This window comes from Arachis hypogaea, chromosome 4 (assembly GCF_003086295.3).
Source record: "Arachis hypogaea cultivar Tifrunner chromosome 4, arahy.Tifrunner.gnm2.J5K5, whole genome shotgun sequence".
Classification (NCBI taxonomy): Eukaryota; Viridiplantae; Streptophyta; class Magnoliopsida; order Fabales; family Fabaceae; genus Arachis; species Arachis hypogaea.
In genome coordinates this window covers 120,411,694-120,432,198 of record NC_092039.1, presented here as the reverse complement: position 1 = coordinate 120,432,198, position 20,505 = coordinate 120,411,694, and the positions used below count along the sequence as shown (strand labels likewise).

Genomic DNA, 20,505 nt, shown 5'->3' with positions numbered 1-20,505 from the left:
AAATTTAGTAAATCATTTAGGTGCTAACCCAATATAATTAAAGGAAATCAAGTGCATTCTAACCTAATACACTTTTAAAATCAAAACACTCAAATAAAAAATTAAATGATTTTTATATGCACTATTCTCTTTCTTTTTGCTATCTTCTAAAATAAGCATAAATTTAAACAAAAAAAAAGAACACACAAATAAAAAAAAAAGGACTGCTAATCTGAATTATGCACAAATTGGGTCTTCTTCCTTAATAGAAATCTTCATATATAAAACTTAGTTTTTTCTTTAATATTAGTATCATTCCTAATTTAATAAAACTAAAAGTTACACTTTTAATGGTGTTGCTATTGGCATTAAAGAGTAAATTTTTTTTTTTTGGTTTTATTCTAATGTGCAGTAACTTTTTCTTTACTTTCTTATTTTGGTAAAAATATATCACAATAAAAACTTATATATTTGATATTTGCTGGTTGAGAATCGGAACTTGTTAATTTTTTCTATAACATTTAAAATATATAATTAATACATTTAATTAATTATATCTTAATCAAATATTTATCACCATCAAAATTGTCAAATATTTTCTATTATTCTTTCACTCTTTATCCATCACGAATACCAAATGTGGAAGGTATACATGAAAAGTGTACATATAAATGATACATAAAATATTACTCGAATGTTTTTATCAACCTATTATTTTTGTTTTAACAAAATTTGACAAGCTTTGATATATATTCATGTAAGATATATAATTATTTATATATTTTTAGTTAATAATTTAAATTTTTTGAGATAAATAATTTTTAAGTAATTATACTTTTTTATGATTAAATGTATAAAACTTAATTTTTATAAATCTTAAAAAAAATAGTATAATATAATACAAATGAAAAGAGAAAAAGTATTTATACAAAATTCATTCAAAAAATTTTAGAAAAAATATAAAATATATACTTAAAATTTTGGTATATAAGTTTTGTTAGGAATAAATAGTATGATTACAATTCAATCAATTATGTGTCAAATAAATTGTTATTGTTATTATATTAAAATGTTAATATAATAAAGATCTTGATTAAATTTAGAGATTTATCATTATGATAGTGATCATAATATTGTGAGATAAATATTTTATAATTTAATCTAAATTATTCTTGGTTATAGGATTATTAAAAATAATATTATAACCCGAAAAGATATATATATATATATATATATATATATATATATATATATATATATATATATATATATATATATATATATATATATATATAAAATGGTCTTCATTGGATGAAATTAATAGATCTAATTTATTAAATTATGTATATAGTGGTGCATATAGAGATATGACTACTGAACTGACTCACTTTGAGAATTTCTAATGGTTATAATTACCGCATATTTGTTAATAGGATATTCTCAAGATAAACATTGTAATAAAATTTCTTTTACTTGCGATTATCATAGTAATTAATAATGTATTTATTATACTTTAATTGTGGACACTTAATATCCTAGTGTGCTAGTTGAATGGACATTGGATATGATTTAAATACTTGTAGAATTAATGATTAGTCAATAAAGAATCCGTTAACTCTTGTTAAAGAGTTTGAACTCTATGACTATAATGACTGAGATGAATAAAACTTTGGCCAAGAAGATTGAATGAATGAAGAAAGAAATTTTTTTAAGTCATTCACAATTCATTATAATAATGAGAATAAGTTAGAATTTGACAATTAAACCATACTCTAATGCTATGTTTGTTTGAAGGAAAAATGGAAGGAAAGAAAATGGAGGAAAGAAAATGAAAAGGAAAAATTATTATTATTTTTCATTGTTTGGTTGAGAAGAGAAATGGGAGAGAAAGAAAAAGAGATGGAAAAAAATTGGTGGAACTCACCAATTTTTTTTTCTCTCCAATATTGGAAAGAAAATAGAGAGAAAACTAATTCTCTTTTTACTTCCAATATTACCCCTTTATTTTTTTCAATATCTTTTATAATATAAGGGTAAAATTGTCTTTTTATAACATTTCTTTTCTTCTTTTTTTCCTTCCATCCAAATACATCTAAGAAAAATAAAAATTTACTCAATTTCTTTTCTTTCCTTTCTATTTTATTTCTCTCTATTTCTTTTCTTCCAACGAAACATAGCCTAAGGGTTAACCAAGAGTTGAAAAGATAGAAGAAATTATACTTTGTTCTTCTCAAATTTTTAGTAAAAATATATTATTTCATACTATTGGGTCATTGAGGAGTGTTGCTAGACGCCAACCTTGATTAGTAAATTTAATATGATTAATTTACTACCGGCTTAGTATTAAATCTATGGGGTCACACACTAACGAGTGTTCTAATCTTTGCTATAGAATTATTTAATTATTATTTTAATTTGATGAAATAAATAATTATATTAATTTAAATGAAATATTATTGTATCATTTGCTAGCACTAAAAATATAATAATAATATAATAATTGAGAATATTAAATAAGATTTGAGAATAATTAGTTATTCTATTTTTAAATTTGGATGAAATCCTAATTAATTCTGTTTTAAATTGAGTTATGATATGATTCATAAATTTGAAAGATTTAAGTTTATTTAAAATAATAAGATATGATTTAAATTTAAATTGAGATTCAAATTCAAAATCAGTATCAAATCTCATACTATATATATGTATGCCGAGAGTAGAGGAAAGAGATGGAATAAAAACATACAAATGTTTTGTTCCTTTACCTCTACATACATAAACGTATGTGAGCCTAATTTTTTAAGAAGAATTTTATGGGTGCAAAGATACAAGAGATTTCTCAATTTAGATAAGATGTCCATTGGTCAAGGAGTTGACAAAAAAAATTAGTCTTAGTGTGGATACACATAACTAGAGTCTTCGTACAATCGAAAAATAAAATTTTTACTAAAGCATCCAAAGTATTTAGATTTGATTTATATATCATTTCTAGAATAAAATTTAAGTATAAAATAGATCTTTATGATTATTTTCTTTTTTTTTCACCGCATGTTATGAACACATGGTAATCTTTCAAATTTTATCATAATTTTCTTTAAGCACTCGATAATAATCATTCTAATAAATAAATTGTTATGATATTATTTTTTAAAAAAATTTAAACTAATAAAAAAATCATATGAATGGTTTACCAAACAATTGAGAGCAGGAGATAACATATTTTCTTTTGGTCTTGCATAAAGAATATAAAGTGAGAGATAATATTTTATTAAACAATTAAAAAAATAATAAAAAATATTTTTTTAAGAATTTTTTTTAATTTATTTAATTTTTATATAAATTTTTTTTTATTTGTCTTATACTATTTTTTTTTAACTTTTAAAGTTTACTAAAAATAAATTCTAGACATTTTAAATATAAAATTTTAATATGTATCATGGTATTACTTTTAAAAAAAATAAACTGATAAAAGAAAATAACGTTAACGGTAATATCTATAACAAAAATAAAATAAATAAGATAAACATGTAATGAGATAGGACGATATAGGATAGTTCAATATGTCAAATTATCAAACCAACGAAAAAGGATTATTGTCAAACGCAAGAATTCTAATTAGAATTGTTCTGTAACAAGATCAGATAATCTGATTTGACTATTATTCGTTTTAAGGAGTTACAATTGATGTGTTGTTGCAAGTGGCAGATAGGGCAATACATATGCCATATAATATATGAATAATGTTAGAAAAATAACAACACAATTAATTTTTAATATTCATAATTTTATATATATATATTTATAATTATATATAAATTTATATATTTATTTTACTAATAATTAAGAAATATAAAATAAAAACAAATATTAAATATTAATCACGTAAAAATCACGTAATTATGATTCTAATGACGACGGAGGCTTAGCTTCTTTTAACTTATTATGTCACTAATTTTAAAATTTTATCATGTAATATTATATCCAAAACTCGTGAAAAAGTAAACGCAACGTAACAAAGTGTGTCGGTGTTATAAATATAATTATTTATATATTTACTTTTATTAGTTTAAAGTTTGGTAATAAATAATTTTATAATATAATTTCAAAATTTTTATAACAAAAAAAACTAAAATTCTTATTCAAAAGAATTTTTTTAACATAAAATAACTTTAAAAATAAAATAAAAAGAGTTATCAACACAAAAAAAATTCAACATAATTTGTGATTCTTCGTGATTGTTCTTTGAAATATATCATTTTTTTAAATAAATAAAAAATATTTTGCTTATTAAAATAAATAATTTGTAAAATAATTACAAAAATACATCGTATTTCTTATCTCGTTTACCGTGTATATCTTGTTTGCACTATAAACGAAATACAGTAAGACAAATTTTTAACAGCTATAAAAAGATGTGCAACTCTTGATATTCTCCACATACATTTCATATCTTCTTCTCTTCAGTTTTTCTTCCAAAAGATAGTAATAAATGTTCAATAATAGCGGATATGTGGTTGTCTATGTGTATCTCAATTATCGTATGAGAAACAATGACAACATGGCGATATTTGAGTGTGATAATCCGTTACTGTTGTGCACTTGACAAGTAAGTTCCTTGTCCGAATTAAAGAGTATGATATTGAGTACTTGGTGGTTTAGGGAGAAAAGAGATCGGAAGAGTGGGGTACAAGGTTTCGTCTGTTTCGACTCCATGGCGACGAGCATGTGCACCTCACGTTTCACATCCATGGGAGAATCAAGGTGGAACAAGTGATGGAGCTTTTCGCAGAGGTTGGTGATGTTGGTGGCGGTGGATCCGTCCACTCGACCTTTGTGCATGATGACCCACCTCTCGCATCACTACCGATTCATGTTGCTAGTCCAGTGGAAGACATGGACGGGGCTGATGAAGACTCTGACAAGGAGTATATTACGGATAGCAACGATATTGGTTCTTCTGAAGATGATAATTATGAGGAGTTTGTATTAGAAATGCCGGTTGATGCAGCGGTCTGCTATGTTTTGCCTGCCCCCACTCGATTCTGGCGCTATCAGATGTACCAAGTCACTATCATACATTGGATTTGGACGCGATGCAAGAGAAAATTTCAAGTCCTCCAAGGAAAAGCGATACCTCCTAAACACTGTTTATAGTCCAAGTAAGGTTGCGTACGAGTGATACATAGATGCCTTAGGTTTGTCGCGAGAGATGACAGATTGGGTTGGTAGGTTCAACAAGAAATATGGCTACAACACTGCGATAGCGGTCGCCGGTTTGGTCACATGACAACGAATCTCTTAAAGTGCATCAATGCAATGCTTAAGGATACACGGTACTTGCCGATTTCTGTCATCGTGCGATGCACTTACGAGAGGCTGCAGTAGTTGTTCGTCACGAAATACAAGGAGGCACAGACATAAATGACGGCTGAAAATCATTTCTCCCAATGGCTGATGGCTGCCATTGAAAATAACAGAGAGAGCATATCAAAGATGCGTGTTACTCACTATGACAGACGGGCTTCAGTGTTTGTTATTGAGGAGTTAGAGCCTTTCAAGTGTTCGTCTCAAGGTTCGTTCCATGTTCGTCTCACAGCGAAGATGTGTGACTGTAGCCTTTTCCAATATCTTCATTTCCCATTCCGTCATGCGCTTGCCGCTTGTGCCGCTGCAATATGTTTCGATGTACATGCAGAAAGCTGGGTTCAAAGTATATGAGATGGAGTTTCTATCGATATCAGATGAGGCGCTTTGGCCGGAGTGGTATGTGACACGGCTTCGTCCTAACCCACTCATGCGTAAGAAGGCTACTGGAAGACTTATGTCCACTAGGTTTCGAAATGACATGGATAAGGGCGAGCGTCAGGAGAAGAGGTGCAGTCTATGCATTAATTTTAACCTTAATGGTATCTCCAAGATCCATTGAATCAAGATGAATTTTGCCATCTAATATCCATGATAATTAGTTGTTTCCAGATATATCAAGAGAATTAAATTCAAGATGAGTGAGTTTTGACATAATAAAAATTTATTACTTGAGTCTTCTTAAATTTTGATCAGAATCTCGTGTTGATAACGTCTTGTAAAATAAATAAATAAAAAAGAGGAAATAAATATAAAATAAAAATGTATAAACAGAAAACTCTAATATTAATATTCACAAATATTATTATCTTAATATAATAGAAATTATTTATATATATTTACTAATATTATATGTGGTAGTGTGAATATAAAAGAGAGGAAAGTATTTAGTTGTTGTTGTGGTATATTATTTCAAGCATGACTTCTCCTATTTATACATATAAGTATATAACAAGCCTTCATTTTCAAACTTCATTTATTTGAATTTGTTTTGAAAAGTGATTCCTTTAATATTGAAAAAGTTAACCGCTCAAGTTATAAATAGAGATCCATGTATCTCTTCTATCATAACAAATATATGCCTTTTGTCACTTATTAGTTAATTTTTTTTTTAAAAAGAATATTCATCACTCATTATTTTTCTATACCAAATTTATAATTAATATTTTAAAGAAATTTTATTTCTAAATAATTATTGAATAAGCGTTGATGATAGTGATGAACTTGTGTTAGATGTAAAATGGTTATGTTTCCTCTCTAACTGACTTAAATTTTTAGAATAAATAATTTTATAGACTAAATTTTCAAATTCTCAAAGTGATCCCTAAGATTGACGCTATGCATTAAAATTGTCTCTGAAATTTCAATTACACCAATTACGTTTCTGAGATTGAAAAAATTGCACCATATTAGTCCCTAGCTCGCTTTTCGTTAACGACGCACTAACGTGGTTTGATGTCGTGGACCTTTGGTGACACATGTCACCTCATAGTTTGACCACGTGTAACAATATGATGATGTGTCGGCCAAAAACACGTGGCATGCTGACGTGGATGGTTATGCCATGTATCACAATGTTGTTTGTCCACGTGTCATCTACTGTCATCATTACATATACACCAAATCTATCATTTACTTTGCATCAAATGACTCATTTCAGTCGCTGAAATTGAATGTCGTGCACCAAATTAGTTCGTTTATTAGGTTTTTCTCTTTTTTTTTTTTGTAAATTTAAAATTCTCAATATTTTTGAACACACTAATTTTAATTTTATCTTTTCACAAGTTATTTAAATACAAGTGCTTTTATAAAATATTTTTAATTTTAGTTTTATTAAAAGAATTATATGAGATATTATATTGATTTAGTAAAGAGTGTAAGATAAGTATAATAATATTTTTTAATACAAATTTTTTAATATTTAACATCATAATAAATATTTTAAAAATACTTGATAAGTCACTTGTTAACTAATATAAATTCATTATTCCCATCCGTTTTAAGAATGTCCAATTCCCCATATAATTGACTTCTAACTAAATTAATAAGATAAATTTATATTGTTGATTATAATAATTCATTTTATGGTAAAAAACGTATATAAGCCAAGGGGAGTTTAAAATTACCTAAATCAGCCAAACAAAATTTCGATACATCATTCTACCAAAGAACAAATTAATGTAATTCGAATCAATACAATTCGAATTAGATTTGTATGTAATTCGAATTGATACGCGTAATTCGAATCAATATGTCACGAATTATAAACTTAGAGTTCGAATTGTATCAATTCGAATTAGTAGGGAGACGTGCTTTGAAGGGAGTTCGAATCAAGTTGATTCGAATTACTCTATTTTTGAAACTAGTAGTAATTCGAAACGATATAATTCGAATTACTCCCTTTTCGTATAATTTGAATAAGGCTTGGTTTGGTAAAGCTTTTACTTTTTAAGAGTAGCTTATGAAAGCTGTCTTTTAAAAGACGACTTTTTAAAAGCTACAGCACTTGCGTTTGGTAAAATCACATTAAAAATAGTTTTTAATAAGCACAAGTAATATAATTGTGTTTGGTAAAACAACTTTTAAAAATTAAAAAAAATATAATAAACATATTTATAACAAAGAATAATATTTTTTTCAAATTTTAGAGACCAATAATTTAAATATTTATTTGATTTACTCTCTATATTAACATAAATAGAGTTATCATTAGTCAATAATAAAACTTGTACTGATACGTCTATTACCCATTTATATATATTGACTCACTTATACAAATCACAAAATATGAGACACATATCTCAAGTAAAATTATATGAAGATTGTCTTAGAATTTGAGAAATTAGAAATATATGAGGATTTCAATGGCAATATAATGATAGGAAATATGTGTGGAAAAATAAATAAAATATATTTTTAATTGTTTTGTATGGAATAAAATATTTTTTTTTTAATTTCTAAATTATTATTGACTATGTAGAGTACTTTATTTAAAATTTGAGTACCTAAGTCATTAGAACATTATAAATTTTTATAGTACTCCTAACATTTTTTAAACTATTTTTTTAAATTATTTTACATAAAATAAAATATTTTTTGTAGTATAATTTAAATAAATTTATTAAAAAAATTTATTAGAATTTGTTACGAAAAGGGAGTAATTCGAATCAACTTGATTCGAACTCCCTTCAAAGCACGTCTCCCACTAATTCGAATTGATACAATTCGAACTCTAAGTTTATAATTCGTGACATATTGATTCGAATTACGTGTTGTCAATGCTTTCAAGTAATTCGAATTATATCAATTCGAATTACATACAAATCTAATTCAAATTGTATTGATTCGAATTACATTAATTTGTTCTTTGGTAGAATGATGTATCAGAATTTTATTTGGCTGATTTAGGTAATTTTAAACTCTCCTCGGCTCATATACGTTTTTTACCCTAATAATAATAATAATAACGACAAAAAAGTAAATATATTCTTTAATTTTACAATTACAAATAAAGTATCGCGTGTAGTCGATAAAGTTTTTTGAAAGAAAAAGTATAGGTAGACAATGAGAATACTAAATAATTTGAACAATAAATATGTTAGATATTTAATTTAATAGGTATGCAGGTGATTATGTTTATTATTTTTAACTAGATGGTTATTTCTTTTAATTTGATTTACTCATGCACAGTTAACAATAGTTGGATATTCAATTCATTAAGTGTGCAGATAATTATCCTAATGTTAAGGTTTAGGAGTTAATTTGAGAATGAAGTATTTTTGTATTTTATTGAGTCAATTCTAAAATCTATTGTTTACATTGTTTACAAAAGTTCTTGTTTACCTAGCAAAAAACAGTTGAAAATTAATTAACCTAGTATATATAAAAAATAACTCCTTCAAGTCTCAACTCAACACAAAAACACCCCTAAACCGATATTGCAAGAGAAAAGGTTTGATTTCAAATACACATTACTGAAAAAAGCATGGCTATCAAACCGCATTGTTTGGTGTTATCATTCCCAGGTCAAGGCCACATAAACCCCATGATTCAGTTGTCAAAGCTCTTGGTACATGAAGGGGTGAAAGTAACACTAGCCACCACATGTTTTTACTCCAAAACCTTACAAAATGTGCCACCTTACATATCACTTGAATCAATCTCTGATGGGTTTTACAATGGTGGGTTGGGTGAAGCTGGAACCTTTAAGGCCTATTTGGCCCGGTTTTGGCAAGTGGGCCCACCCTCCCTTGTTGATCTTATAGAAAAACTTACTAAATTGGGAAACCCAATAGATTGCATTATCTATGATTCAGCGTTGCCGTGGGCATTAGATGTAGCCAAAAGGTTTGGCATAGTAGGTGCTTCTTACTTCACTCAAAATACGGCTGTGAATAGCATATATTATCATGTTCAATTGGGAAAGATTAAGGTTCCTCTCATTGAGAGTGAAATTTCACTTCCTTCTATGCCTAAACTTCAACTTTCTGACATGCCTTCTTTCTTCAACAATTGTCATGATGATGAAGATTTGGCTGTGCTTGGCTTGGCAACGGGTCAATTCTCCAACCTTGACACAGCTGATTGGGTCCTATGCAATTCATTTTATGAGCTGGACAAGGAGGTAAGCAATAAGACTAATGTATTAATGCTTAGACATATAATAACTATTTATGATATCTATTTCTATTAATTTAGATTTAAAAAAAAAAGTGATATCATGATATTATATCAAAATTTTATGTTCGAAAAGTCTAAAATTTGATCTTTGATAAATTCCAAAAGTTAAAAAAAAAGCATAAGACAAAAAGAAAAAAAGATCTATACAAAAATTAAGTAAACTAAAAAAAAAACTCTTATTTGAAAGAGAGTGTTAGAGATATAACTATTTATATTGTCTCTTTCTATCGATTTAAACTTTTGAAAAAAATGTTATTATGATATTAATAAAAAATATTTTAAATCATTTTATTTTATTAATATTAAGGTTATTAAAGCCTTCTATTTTACTCTCTAAGGAATCATTATATAAATTTTAGTTTTTTTTACATTAATAATAGCATAAATTATATTTTTTTCATTATTTTATTTTTCTTCTTTTATTTTCTTCAAATTCCAAATTCAATATGTAATAGTTGCTTCCTAAAATTTGTTTCTAGGTGGCTGATTGGACAATGAAAATTTGGCCAAAATTTAGAACCATTGGACCAAATATTCCCTCTGTATTTTTGGACAAACGAATTAAAGATGATGAAGATTATGGAGCTGCAGCATTCAAGAGTGAAGAAGAATGCATGGAATGGCTAGACAATAAACCAAATGGATCGGTTGTGTATGTCTCGTTTGGGAGCTTGGTTCCTCTTGATGAAGAACAAATGAGAGAAATAGCATATGGTCTAAGAAATAGTAATCATTATTTTTTGTGGGTGGTTAGAACCTCTGAAGAGATTAAACTTCCAAAAGATTTTGCAAAGAAATCAGAGAAGGGTTTGGTAGTAACATGGTGCTCCCAATTGAAAGTACTAGCTCATGAATCTGTGGCATGTTTTGTAACACATTGTGGTTGGAACTCTACATTGGAAACTTTAAGTTTAGGAGTTCCAACTATTGTAGTGCCACAATGGTCTGATCAAATCACAAATGCAAAGTATATGGTTGATGTTTGGAAAGTGGGAATTAGAGTTCCCATTGATGAGAAAAAGATTGTGAAGAGTGAAGCATTGAGGGATTGCATAAAGGAAATGATGGAGTGTGAGAAAGGAAAAGAGATGAAGAATAATGCCATGCAATGGAAATCTTTGGTTCTCAGAGCAGTTAGTGATGGTGGTGGTGGAAGTTCCCATAGAAACATGATAGAATTTGTAAATAGCTTCTTTCCCTCAGAAGTTACATGTCCTAAATTAGAAATTACTTCCTAATCAACAAGCTCTACTTTTTTTTTCCTACTTTATTGTATTTGCATGAATCTATAGCTTGTTTGTTATATGAGATAATACTCAATTTGATCCATGAAGTTATACTCGAGTCTCAATTTAGTTTTTAAAATTTTAATTGTCTCAAATTAGTCTTCAAATTTTTTACTTGACTCTGTGATGGAAACTACTACAGGGACTAACGTGATTAAAATTTGAGAAGTTTAGAAACTAAATTGAGACAATTAAAATTTTAAAGGCTAAATTGAGACTCGAATGTAATTTCAATGATCAAATTGAATATTTTTTTGTTGTTATATTATTGTAACATCATAATTTATATCGTGTGCTTATTTTAACATTTGTAAGACAGATATAATTGTAAAAATTTTCAATGTAATAAAAATTTATTGGGAATCAACGTATCTAATTTCAAATTTCTTGAGAATTAGTTTTAGTGTTTACTCAAAAATTTAATACTAAAAAATTTAACACCTCAATTTAATTTTTTTAAATTATAATGTGAATTAAGTTAATTATGTTGAGGAATTTAATGATATATAGTCTTGTAAACTAGTGAGAAATTCTTTTTTTTTTTGTTCTTACACTACACACTCTAAATAAAAAGTAACTACTCAAATGAAGATGGTAAAAATCTCTTTTTATGAAGATGCTTTATTTAAAATGTGATAAATTTATTTAATCACATTTTAAACAAAGATAATACTTTTATAAATATCAAAATCTAACCATACAATTTATCATCAAAGAATAAAAAAAAATATTTTTACATCAAGACAATTATAAAATCTTCATTATAGTATTCACATAAAAAAAATTCTATATTCCACTCCTGAAATTTAAGGAATTGACCTAAATACCCTTTATACCTAAATACTCTAAATAAACAACTACCTTAAGGAATTGACCTAAATACCCTTTATACCTTTACAGGTCTTATTTTACCCAGGTCAAGGAAGTCACATGCGTATTCTCACTCCATGATTCATTTCTTAAAACTTTTGCTTGGGATACTTTGTTACAAAAAAAATACATTTTCTCGTAATATATAGTTGCATACTAGCATCCACAAAGTCCATTTTTGAGTTTATATACCACTCTACTCCTGCATATTCGTTTAGAATTGAAGGAGTCTCGCTGATATAGGAATTGATTGTTATGAGTTTGGTTGTGACAATTAGGTGGATCTGTGCAATTTTTTTTTTGTCGATATAGGAAGAGAAATGGTTGTTAGAATGTTAGGAATTCAATTTGGTTACGTTTTGACAATTAGGTGAATCTATGCTTTTGTTGTTTGATCAACATATATTTCTTGCATAAATTTTATAAAATAAATAAAACATTAAATATTTACGGATTTGCATGTTTTTAATAGAGATGGCAAAGATAGATACTAGGGGTGTTTATGGGTCGGGTGAAATCGAATTTAATGTAATACAGATCCGACCTGAAATATATACCGGGTCTATTTGTTAGATTCGAACTCGACCCTAAATCCGATGAAATCTATACACTTTCGGGCCACGATTATACCGGGTAAAAATCGAGTGAAAACTGGGCCGTTAACATTACCCTTATATAAGTTAGCATGTGAAAAATCTAAATTTTCAAGACTCCAACCATTATTTGACATGGTAGAATTCACTTAGAAAAATATAACAAGAACCAACTCTTTCCTAAAATTAAAACATAACCACAATCAATACTAATAATGTCTAATAACACCAAATATTTAAATCAATACAAATAATACAATATTATATATTAGTCTAAAATCTTATGTATTTTAAATATAAAATATTAATTTATAGTCTTATAATGACTAATAACAACACAAAATATTAAAATTTACAATAATACTTAAATTTCACATAACAATAGCTATTATCCATCACTAATAACATAAAATATTAATTGTGTACGATGATCGGACCACCAAACTGAATTCGAACTACCTAAATTATGACCCAAATCCAACTCAAAATAATGATCAGATTTATTTTTGAGACCTTTATCCCAGGGACGCAGGTATAGAAGAAAAGGGGGGCAATGGCCCCCCCAAAATTTTAGTTTTTTATTTAAAAATAAAAAAAATTAATCTAGTCCTCCCTTTCTTTATTTCCCAGCCCCCTCTCTTTTTGTTCTATCTTTTCCAAACCCCCCTCCCTTTAATTCCTTAAAAAAAACTCAGCCCAATAGCCCATTTCTTATCTCATTTTTTTATTTCCCAACCCCTATCCCTTTTTTTAATTCTCAACGTACAATCATTCCGCAATCCCCATCCCCTTTTTTTTATTTCCCAGCATACGAGTCTCTCCCTCTTCCCCTTCCCGTCTTGGCTTTCCAAAATTTCAGGTAACAACTTTTTCTATTCTTCTTCTTTTTTATCTTTTTAATCTTCTTATCTTTTATAATTTTACCTCTTTGACTTTTATTTTTTTTTGTTTTTTGCAGATTAAAAAAAAGATAGTAGTTTAACAAGTGATTTTTCACTCCTCTTTCTCAAAAAATGTTCTATTTTTATTCTTTTTTATATATTTAATTATTTACTTAATTAATTAATTTATTATTATTTGTTAATTAAGTTTATGTTATTATATGTTAATTTGTATATTTAATTTTTTTATTAGTTAACTATTTAATTACAATTTTATATTATTTATACTAGAATGTTAGTATTATTGTTCTGAATTTTAATATTTTATTTTATATTGAAATATAATTTTTATATTTTATAAAGATTTAAACTATAATTTACACTTTTCGCTAAATATATTTTTAATTATAGGAACTTATTTGGCCATTTGAATTATAAGTAAGTTCAAAACCATTGATACATTTTTTAAAAGAAAAGATCAAGAGAATGAAGATGCTTCTACTATTACTATTCCAATACTTGAGGGGTCATCAAATTTCATTACTTCAAGTTCTTCATTGAATAGCTCAAAGCGTCCACGACTTCTTCCAAATCAACTGGATGTTTTTCGTTTGGAAAGAGATCCTGGAATGCGACCAATGATTTGGAAGTTTTCTCCAAATAAAAGAGATGAAATCCGTCGGGCTTATATTAAAGTTGGGCCAAATCAACCAATTCTTGATAATTATCCATTTTCTGGTGATAAAAGTCATCGTCGCTTTCAAGCTTCATGGTTTAAATTGTTTCCATCTTGGTTAGAATATTCTATAGAAGATGATGCTATATATTATTTTCTGTGCTTTCTTTTTGCTAAGGAATCTTCAATCAATACGGGTTCAAATGCTTTTATTGAGAATGGTTTCAGGAATTGGAAGAAAGTAAATAGTGGAAAAGAATGTGCTCTTTTGAATCACATTGGCAAAGGTCCTAACTCATTCCATCATAAGGCGCTGAAATCATGTGATGATTTGATGAAACAATCACAACATATTGACAGATTTCTTCATAAGCAAACATCAGAAGAGATTGAAAAGAATCGAATTCGACTAGGAGCATCTATAGATTGCATTAGATGGTTGACATTTCAAGGTTGTGCATACAGAGGACATGATGAAAGCCAAAGTTCAAGCAACAGAGGTAACTTTTTGGAAATGTTGAAATTTTTGGGATCTTACAATGAAAGAGTGAAAAAGAATGTTTTGAAAAATGCTCCAAAAAATGCTAAGTATACTTCAAATGATGTCCAAAAAAAATTCTACATATTCTTGCTACTAAGGTGAGAAATTCAATCAAAGAAGAGATTGGAGATGCCAAATTTTGTATTATTGTTGATGAAGCTAGAGATGAATCTAAAAAGGAGCAAATGGCCATTGTTTTGAGATTTGTTACTCTAGATGGTTTTGTTAAAGAGAGATTTTTTGATCTTGTGCATGTCACTGATACTTGTGCAACAACTTTAAAGAAAGAATTGATTTCTGTCCTTTCTCATTATAATCTCCAAGTTGAAAATATTAGGAGTCAAGGGTATGATGGTGCTAGCAACATGCGGGGTGAGTGGAATGGTTTGCAAGTTTTGTTTCTTAAAGATTCTCCACAAGCATACTATGTGCATTGTTTTGCTCATAGGTTACAATTAGCATTGGTGGCAGCTTCAAGAGAGGTACTTCAAATTCATGAATTTTTTACGCAATTAAATTCTATTGTCACTATTGTTAGTGCTTCTTCAAAAAGACATGATCAATTACAAGAAACTCAAGCAATTGAAAATGCAAACTTGGTTGCTCAAAATGAATTAGAAACAGGCAAAGGTGTGAATCAAATAAGCACTTTACAAAGAGCTGGGGATACTCGATGGAGCTCTCACTTTAATTCTATTTGCAGTTTGGTAAAAATGTTTACTGCTACCAATATTGTTCTCAATAATATCATTGAAGACGGGACAACTTGTGCACAAAAAGGTGATGCTTATGGTGTTAGTAAAATATTATTGTCATTTGAATTTGTTTTCACTTTGCACTTGATGAAAGAGATTATGGGAATCACTAATGTTCTTTGCCAAGCACTGCAACAACAATCTCAAGATATTCTTAATGCAATACATATTGTTTATACATCAAAGTTACTTCTTCAACAATTAAGAGATGGTGGATGGTGCAATTTTCTTGCAAATGTTAAAGATTTTTGTGAAAAATATGAAATTGAAGTCCCTAATATGAGTGCACAATATGTTTTTGGAAGAGGTCGATCTCGTCAACCAAGTGTGACAGTTGAGCATCATTATCGAATAGATGTATTCTTGACAACAATTGACTCTCAAATACAAGAGTTGAATAGTAGATTTAATGAGCAAACAATAGAGCTTTTGACTTTGAGTTGTGCTTTGGATCCTAAGGACAATTTCAAATCATTTAATATTGAAGAAATCAGCAAGTTAGCAGAGAAGTTTTATCCCCTTGACTTTCCTTCTAATGAGCTAAATATTTTGAAATCTCAGTTGCAACATTATCAGCATGATATACCAAATCATTTGAAAGGCATTGGTACACTTTTTGAATTGTGCAACAAGTTGCAAGAAACGGAAAAATCAAGAGCTTATCACATGGTTGATAGATTAATACGTCTTGTTTTGACTCTACCAGTGTCTACAGCAACAACAGAAAGAGCTTTTTCAGCAATGAAAATTATTAAGACAAGACTCCGAAGTAAAATAGCTGATGAATTTCTTGCAGACAACTTGGTCATCTATATAGAAAAAGAATTAGCAGCTATTTTCGACACAAATTCAATTATAGATGATTTTAAAAATAGAAAAAAACGTCGAATAACTTTTTCATGATACAAAACTGTAAGTGGTAATTTTTATATATTATTGTCTTACTTTAATTGAGATTATATATATATATATTTTTTTTTTAATTTTATCAATAAAAATAGTAATATAAAATATAACACCGCCTCCCCTAAATAATTAGCCTAGCTCCGTCCCTATCTTATCCAATTTTAGATCAAATAAAATCATATCAAATTAATTCCTAAAAGTTTTAGAGCAGACTGAATTTTCAGATCAAATCAGGCTATGAACACTCCTAATAGATACTAAACACTCCTATTACTAAGCGGAAGTCGATGACCGCGGGTATTATATGTGACCCGTGAGAAGGAGTTAATAGGAATTCGCAAAATTTGTATAAATGAGATGAGAATTTATGGAACGAAATGTGGATAGAGGTATTTGTTTTATCGAGATGGTAACCTCTCGATTTTTTAAAAATTAAATAATAAATTATTTATAATTTAGTATATTTATTTTAAATTTTATTTTGAGTAAAATATCGTTTTTATCTTTAACGTTTAAGGTAAGTTTTATTTGTGTCTCTAACGTTTAAATCGTTTTATTTGTATCCTTAACATTTATAAAAGTGATTTAATGTTATTCTATTATCAATTATACTAACAAATCAGATTATATTTTTCAATTATTTTTATTTGGATGTATTCATTCTCAATTAGGTCTCACTTAAATGTGTTCGATTTTAATATTATACCAACTATTTGTGTTTAGATTCAATTATATCACTAGAAAAGTGAATTATGTAAATGTTGTAGAAATTAGTTTCAACTTTTGATGAGCTATTTTTCGGAGTGGATCATCGATTCTATCCCAGACATTTATATTCTAACTTCAAGAAGAGATTTTTAAAACTCAAACTAAAGCATTCATGATGTGTAATTGACAGCAAGATAACATTGAATCACTTTTACAAACGTTAGGGATACAAATAGGATGATTTGAACGATATGGATACAAATAGGATTTACCCAAAACGTTGGGGAGAAAAACGATATTTTACTCTTTTATTTTTTTAAAACTAATTAAATTAAAATTATGATATTTTAAATTTAAAAATAATAAAAATTTATTCATTTAATTTAAATATTGAAATTTTAAATCTAATTATATAAACTAAAAACATTATTTTATTATTTCTAATTTTAAATAAGAGTATTTATTTAAAACTAATTAGTAAATTAATAAATAATATTTTTAAAATAATTTTATTAGGTTAAATCTAGTTTTAAATTAGGGGTAAGTACGATTTTGGTCCCTTAAGTTTAGTGCCAGAATCGAATTCGTCCTTCTTGTTATTTTGCCATTAAAGTCGTCCTTAATGTTTTTTTTCGTATTAAAATCGTCCATTTCAATAAAATTTTTTGTTTTATTCCTAAACTACCCCTATCCTATTTTAATAATAAAATTATAAAATTAAAAAAAAGAAAACGTGTAAAAACGCGTTGGGGGTGGGGGAAGAAAAGGGTATATGAAGGGGGAGGGGAGGGGAGGGGGAGGGGGACGGCGCCAGGGAGCTTCCGTCGTTGCCGCCGTGACCTCATCGTCGCCGCCGCCTCTTCCAGAACTCTGATGATGATGACGATGAAGGGAGAAGAGAAGCCGCCATCCCGCCGCCGTAGTCTCGCCGTCCCGCCGCTGCAGCCGCTGCCTTTCTTCGAACTAGATCTCTTCTTTTTGCTTTGAATTTCTGTTTCTCTGTGTTTGTTTGTTTTTGTTTTTCTGTTTCTCTGTTTCTCTGGCTTTGTGTTTCTCTGTTTCTGTTTGGGGGTGGGGGGAAGGGGAGACGGGGAGGGAGAGGGGACGCGGGGTGGGGGAAAGGGAAGACGCACGGGGTGGGGGGTAGGGGGAAGGGGAGGCGGGGAGGGGGAGGGGACGTCGGGGTGGGGGAAGGGGAAGGGGAGGCGGGGAGGGGGAGGGTAAGGGGAGGCGGGGAGGGGAAGGGGAGGGGGAAGGGGAAAGGGGGGAGGGGATAGGGGGAGGGGATGGCGGCGGCGTTGGTGGTGGTGTTGGGGAGGGGGAGGGGACGTCGGGGTGGGGGGAAGGGGAAGGGGAAGGGGAGGGGTAGGGGGAGGGGAAGGGGAGGCGGGGAGGGGAAAGGGAAAGAGGGGAGGGGGATGGCGGCGGCGTTGGTGGTGGTGTTGGGGAGGGGGAGGGGACGTCGGGGTGGGGGGAAGGGGAAGGTGAGGCGGGGGCGGGGGAGGTTGTGGTGGTGCTGTTGGTGGTGCCGATGGTGGTGGTCGTGGTGCTGGTGGTGGTGTTGGTGGTGCTGTTGGTGGAGGTTGTGGCGGTGGTGTTAGTGTTGGTGGTGGTGGTGGTGGAGGAGGTAATTGTGTTGGTAGTGGTGAGGGTATTATTGTCCAAAAAAATAAAAAGGACGATTTTAATACGAAAAAAAAACATTAAGGACGACTTTAATGGCAAAATAACAAGAGGGACGAATTCGATTCTGGCACTAAACTTAAGGGACCAAAATCGTACTTACCCCTTTAAATTATTATTTTATCCCCTAATTTTATTAAAAATGATCAAACTATTCTTATTTTTTTTAACCCTAACTCTAATTTTTACAACACACTTTCTCACCTCACTCCCTCTAACCTAACCGCCACCTACCCCTCACCCACCTTCACCTCACTCACGCAGCACACACACGCAGAAAGTGAAAAATAGAAGAGGAAAGAAGAAAAAGAACAAAGAAGGAGAGGAAAAGAAGGAGACAGCGTCAATGGGTGTCACTGCCACCATCGTTGCCGTCGAGTCACAGAAGGGAGGAGAGATCTCACGAGAGAGAGGCGTCACTGTCAGGAATCAAAACTAGAAGGTGAGAGACACGAGAGAGAAGAGAAGAAGAACGAAACTGTCCCACCGTCAATGTCACCGTTGGCCAAAGCTATCGCGAAGAACCCGAAGAGAGAGAAAAGCGATGGAAGAGGAGTCATTTGCCACTACCACTGCCACTGCCGCTAGGTCGTATCATCACCATCGCCGAGCTATTGTGCCGTTGCTGCTATCGTCGTTAGGCTCGCCGTGAAGAGGAGTTGAGAGGGAGGAGAAACCCGAACTTGAAGGAGATAGGACGCGATAGTGCTGAGACATCGTCGTTGTGGTTGCCGGAGAAGGCCATCGGAGTCACTGTCGACCCGCTGTTGGAGGCTGCGTGTAACACCCCACCACACAGAGCCTTACGCTTAAGTCGTAAGGCAGATGTGGCGATGTATTATGACCTCTAGAAGAAAAGGCATATATAAATATAGTTGAAAGAATTTTGTAACTAGGAGTCTTGAAGAAGAAGTTAAGCAAAAGCGAAAATAGAAAATCGTATCCTTTTCGCATGGATAATCGTAAAATGGATAGGTAAGATCAAAAGAAGGCTAAAAAAAAATATAATATATAGATCGGAGTTCCAAAATACAAATATCAAACTCCAGACTCGACCTGCGAAGCTAAGGCCAGCCAGAGTATGTAATTATATATATTTATACAACACAAAATATAACTCAAATTATAGAATAAACAACTATTTCTCCAAGTCAACCTCTATGAGGGACAAACATAAAATATATATAGAGGAGAATCTATATACATATATACATAGCGTAATACAAAATACAACATTAAAAAAAATCATACTTCGCTTGCACAGGAAATCCAGACGCTTAGCAAGGTGCATCTCAACTTGCATCTAAAAAACAATAGAAATATGTATGGAATAAGAACCAGGAGTTCTCAGCATGATAAAGTTGCCCCGAATAGTTAATATAAAAGGTCTTGAAAATGCTTCTGGCATTCCTAGAACTTCGACACTCAGATTTCAACTTAATGATCCAACTAAACCAGAAATTAAGTAAGTTATCTATGGTATTCAAGTTCTAAATCTAACTTTAACCTAACACTTCACTTTCTGTCTTTCCCAATCCTCCGAATAATTGGTGGAACAACCCCTCTCACACCTCCGCCAAGAG

The 20,505-nt window shown here is 30.2% G+C and overlaps 2 protein-coding genes across 2 annotated transcripts; both read left to right on the top strand.

Moving 5' to 3' along the window:
- The first annotated feature begins 9,254 nt into the window (after positions 1-9,254).
- On the top strand, positions 9,255-11,362 carry LOC112794452 (mogroside I-E synthase-like). Its single transcript, XM_025836462.3, has 2 exons — positions 9,255-9,967; positions 10,503-11,362. Exons 1-2 carry the CDS (start codon positions 9,329-9,331, stop codon positions 11,259-11,261), a joined length of 1,398 nt encoding a protein of 465 aa, XP_025692247.1. The 5' UTR covers positions 9,255-9,328; the 3' UTR covers positions 11,262-11,362.
- A 3,693-nt stretch (positions 11,363-15,055) lies between these two features.
- Positions 15,056-19,773, top strand: LOC112795332 (uncharacterized). Its single transcript, XM_025837268.2, has 2 exons — positions 15,056-16,429; positions 19,564-19,773. Exons 1-2 carry the CDS (start codon positions 15,056-15,058, stop codon positions 19,771-19,773), a joined length of 1,584 nt encoding a protein of 527 aa, XP_025693053.2.
- The last annotated feature ends 732 nt before the right edge of the window (positions 19,774-20,505 follow it).

Bases quoted from the DNA above. Each gene is read 5' to 3' on its own strand.
- LOC112794452 (XM_025836462.3), top strand. From the start codon at position 9,329: ATGGCTATCAAACCGCATTGTTTGGTGTTATCATTCCCAGGTCAAGGC. The intron at 9,968-10,502 runs GTAAGCAATAAG...ATTTGTTTCTAG, and splicing joins TTTATGAGCTGGACAAGGAG to GTGGCTGATTGGACAATGAA.
- LOC112795332 (XM_025837268.2), top strand. From the start codon at position 15,056: ATGGCCATTGTTTTGAGATTTGTTACTCTAGATGGTTTTGTTAAAGAG. The intron at 16,430-19,563 runs GTCATCTATATA...TATCGTCGTTAG, and splicing joins AATTTCTTGCAGACAACTTG to GCTCGCCGTGAAGAGGAGTT.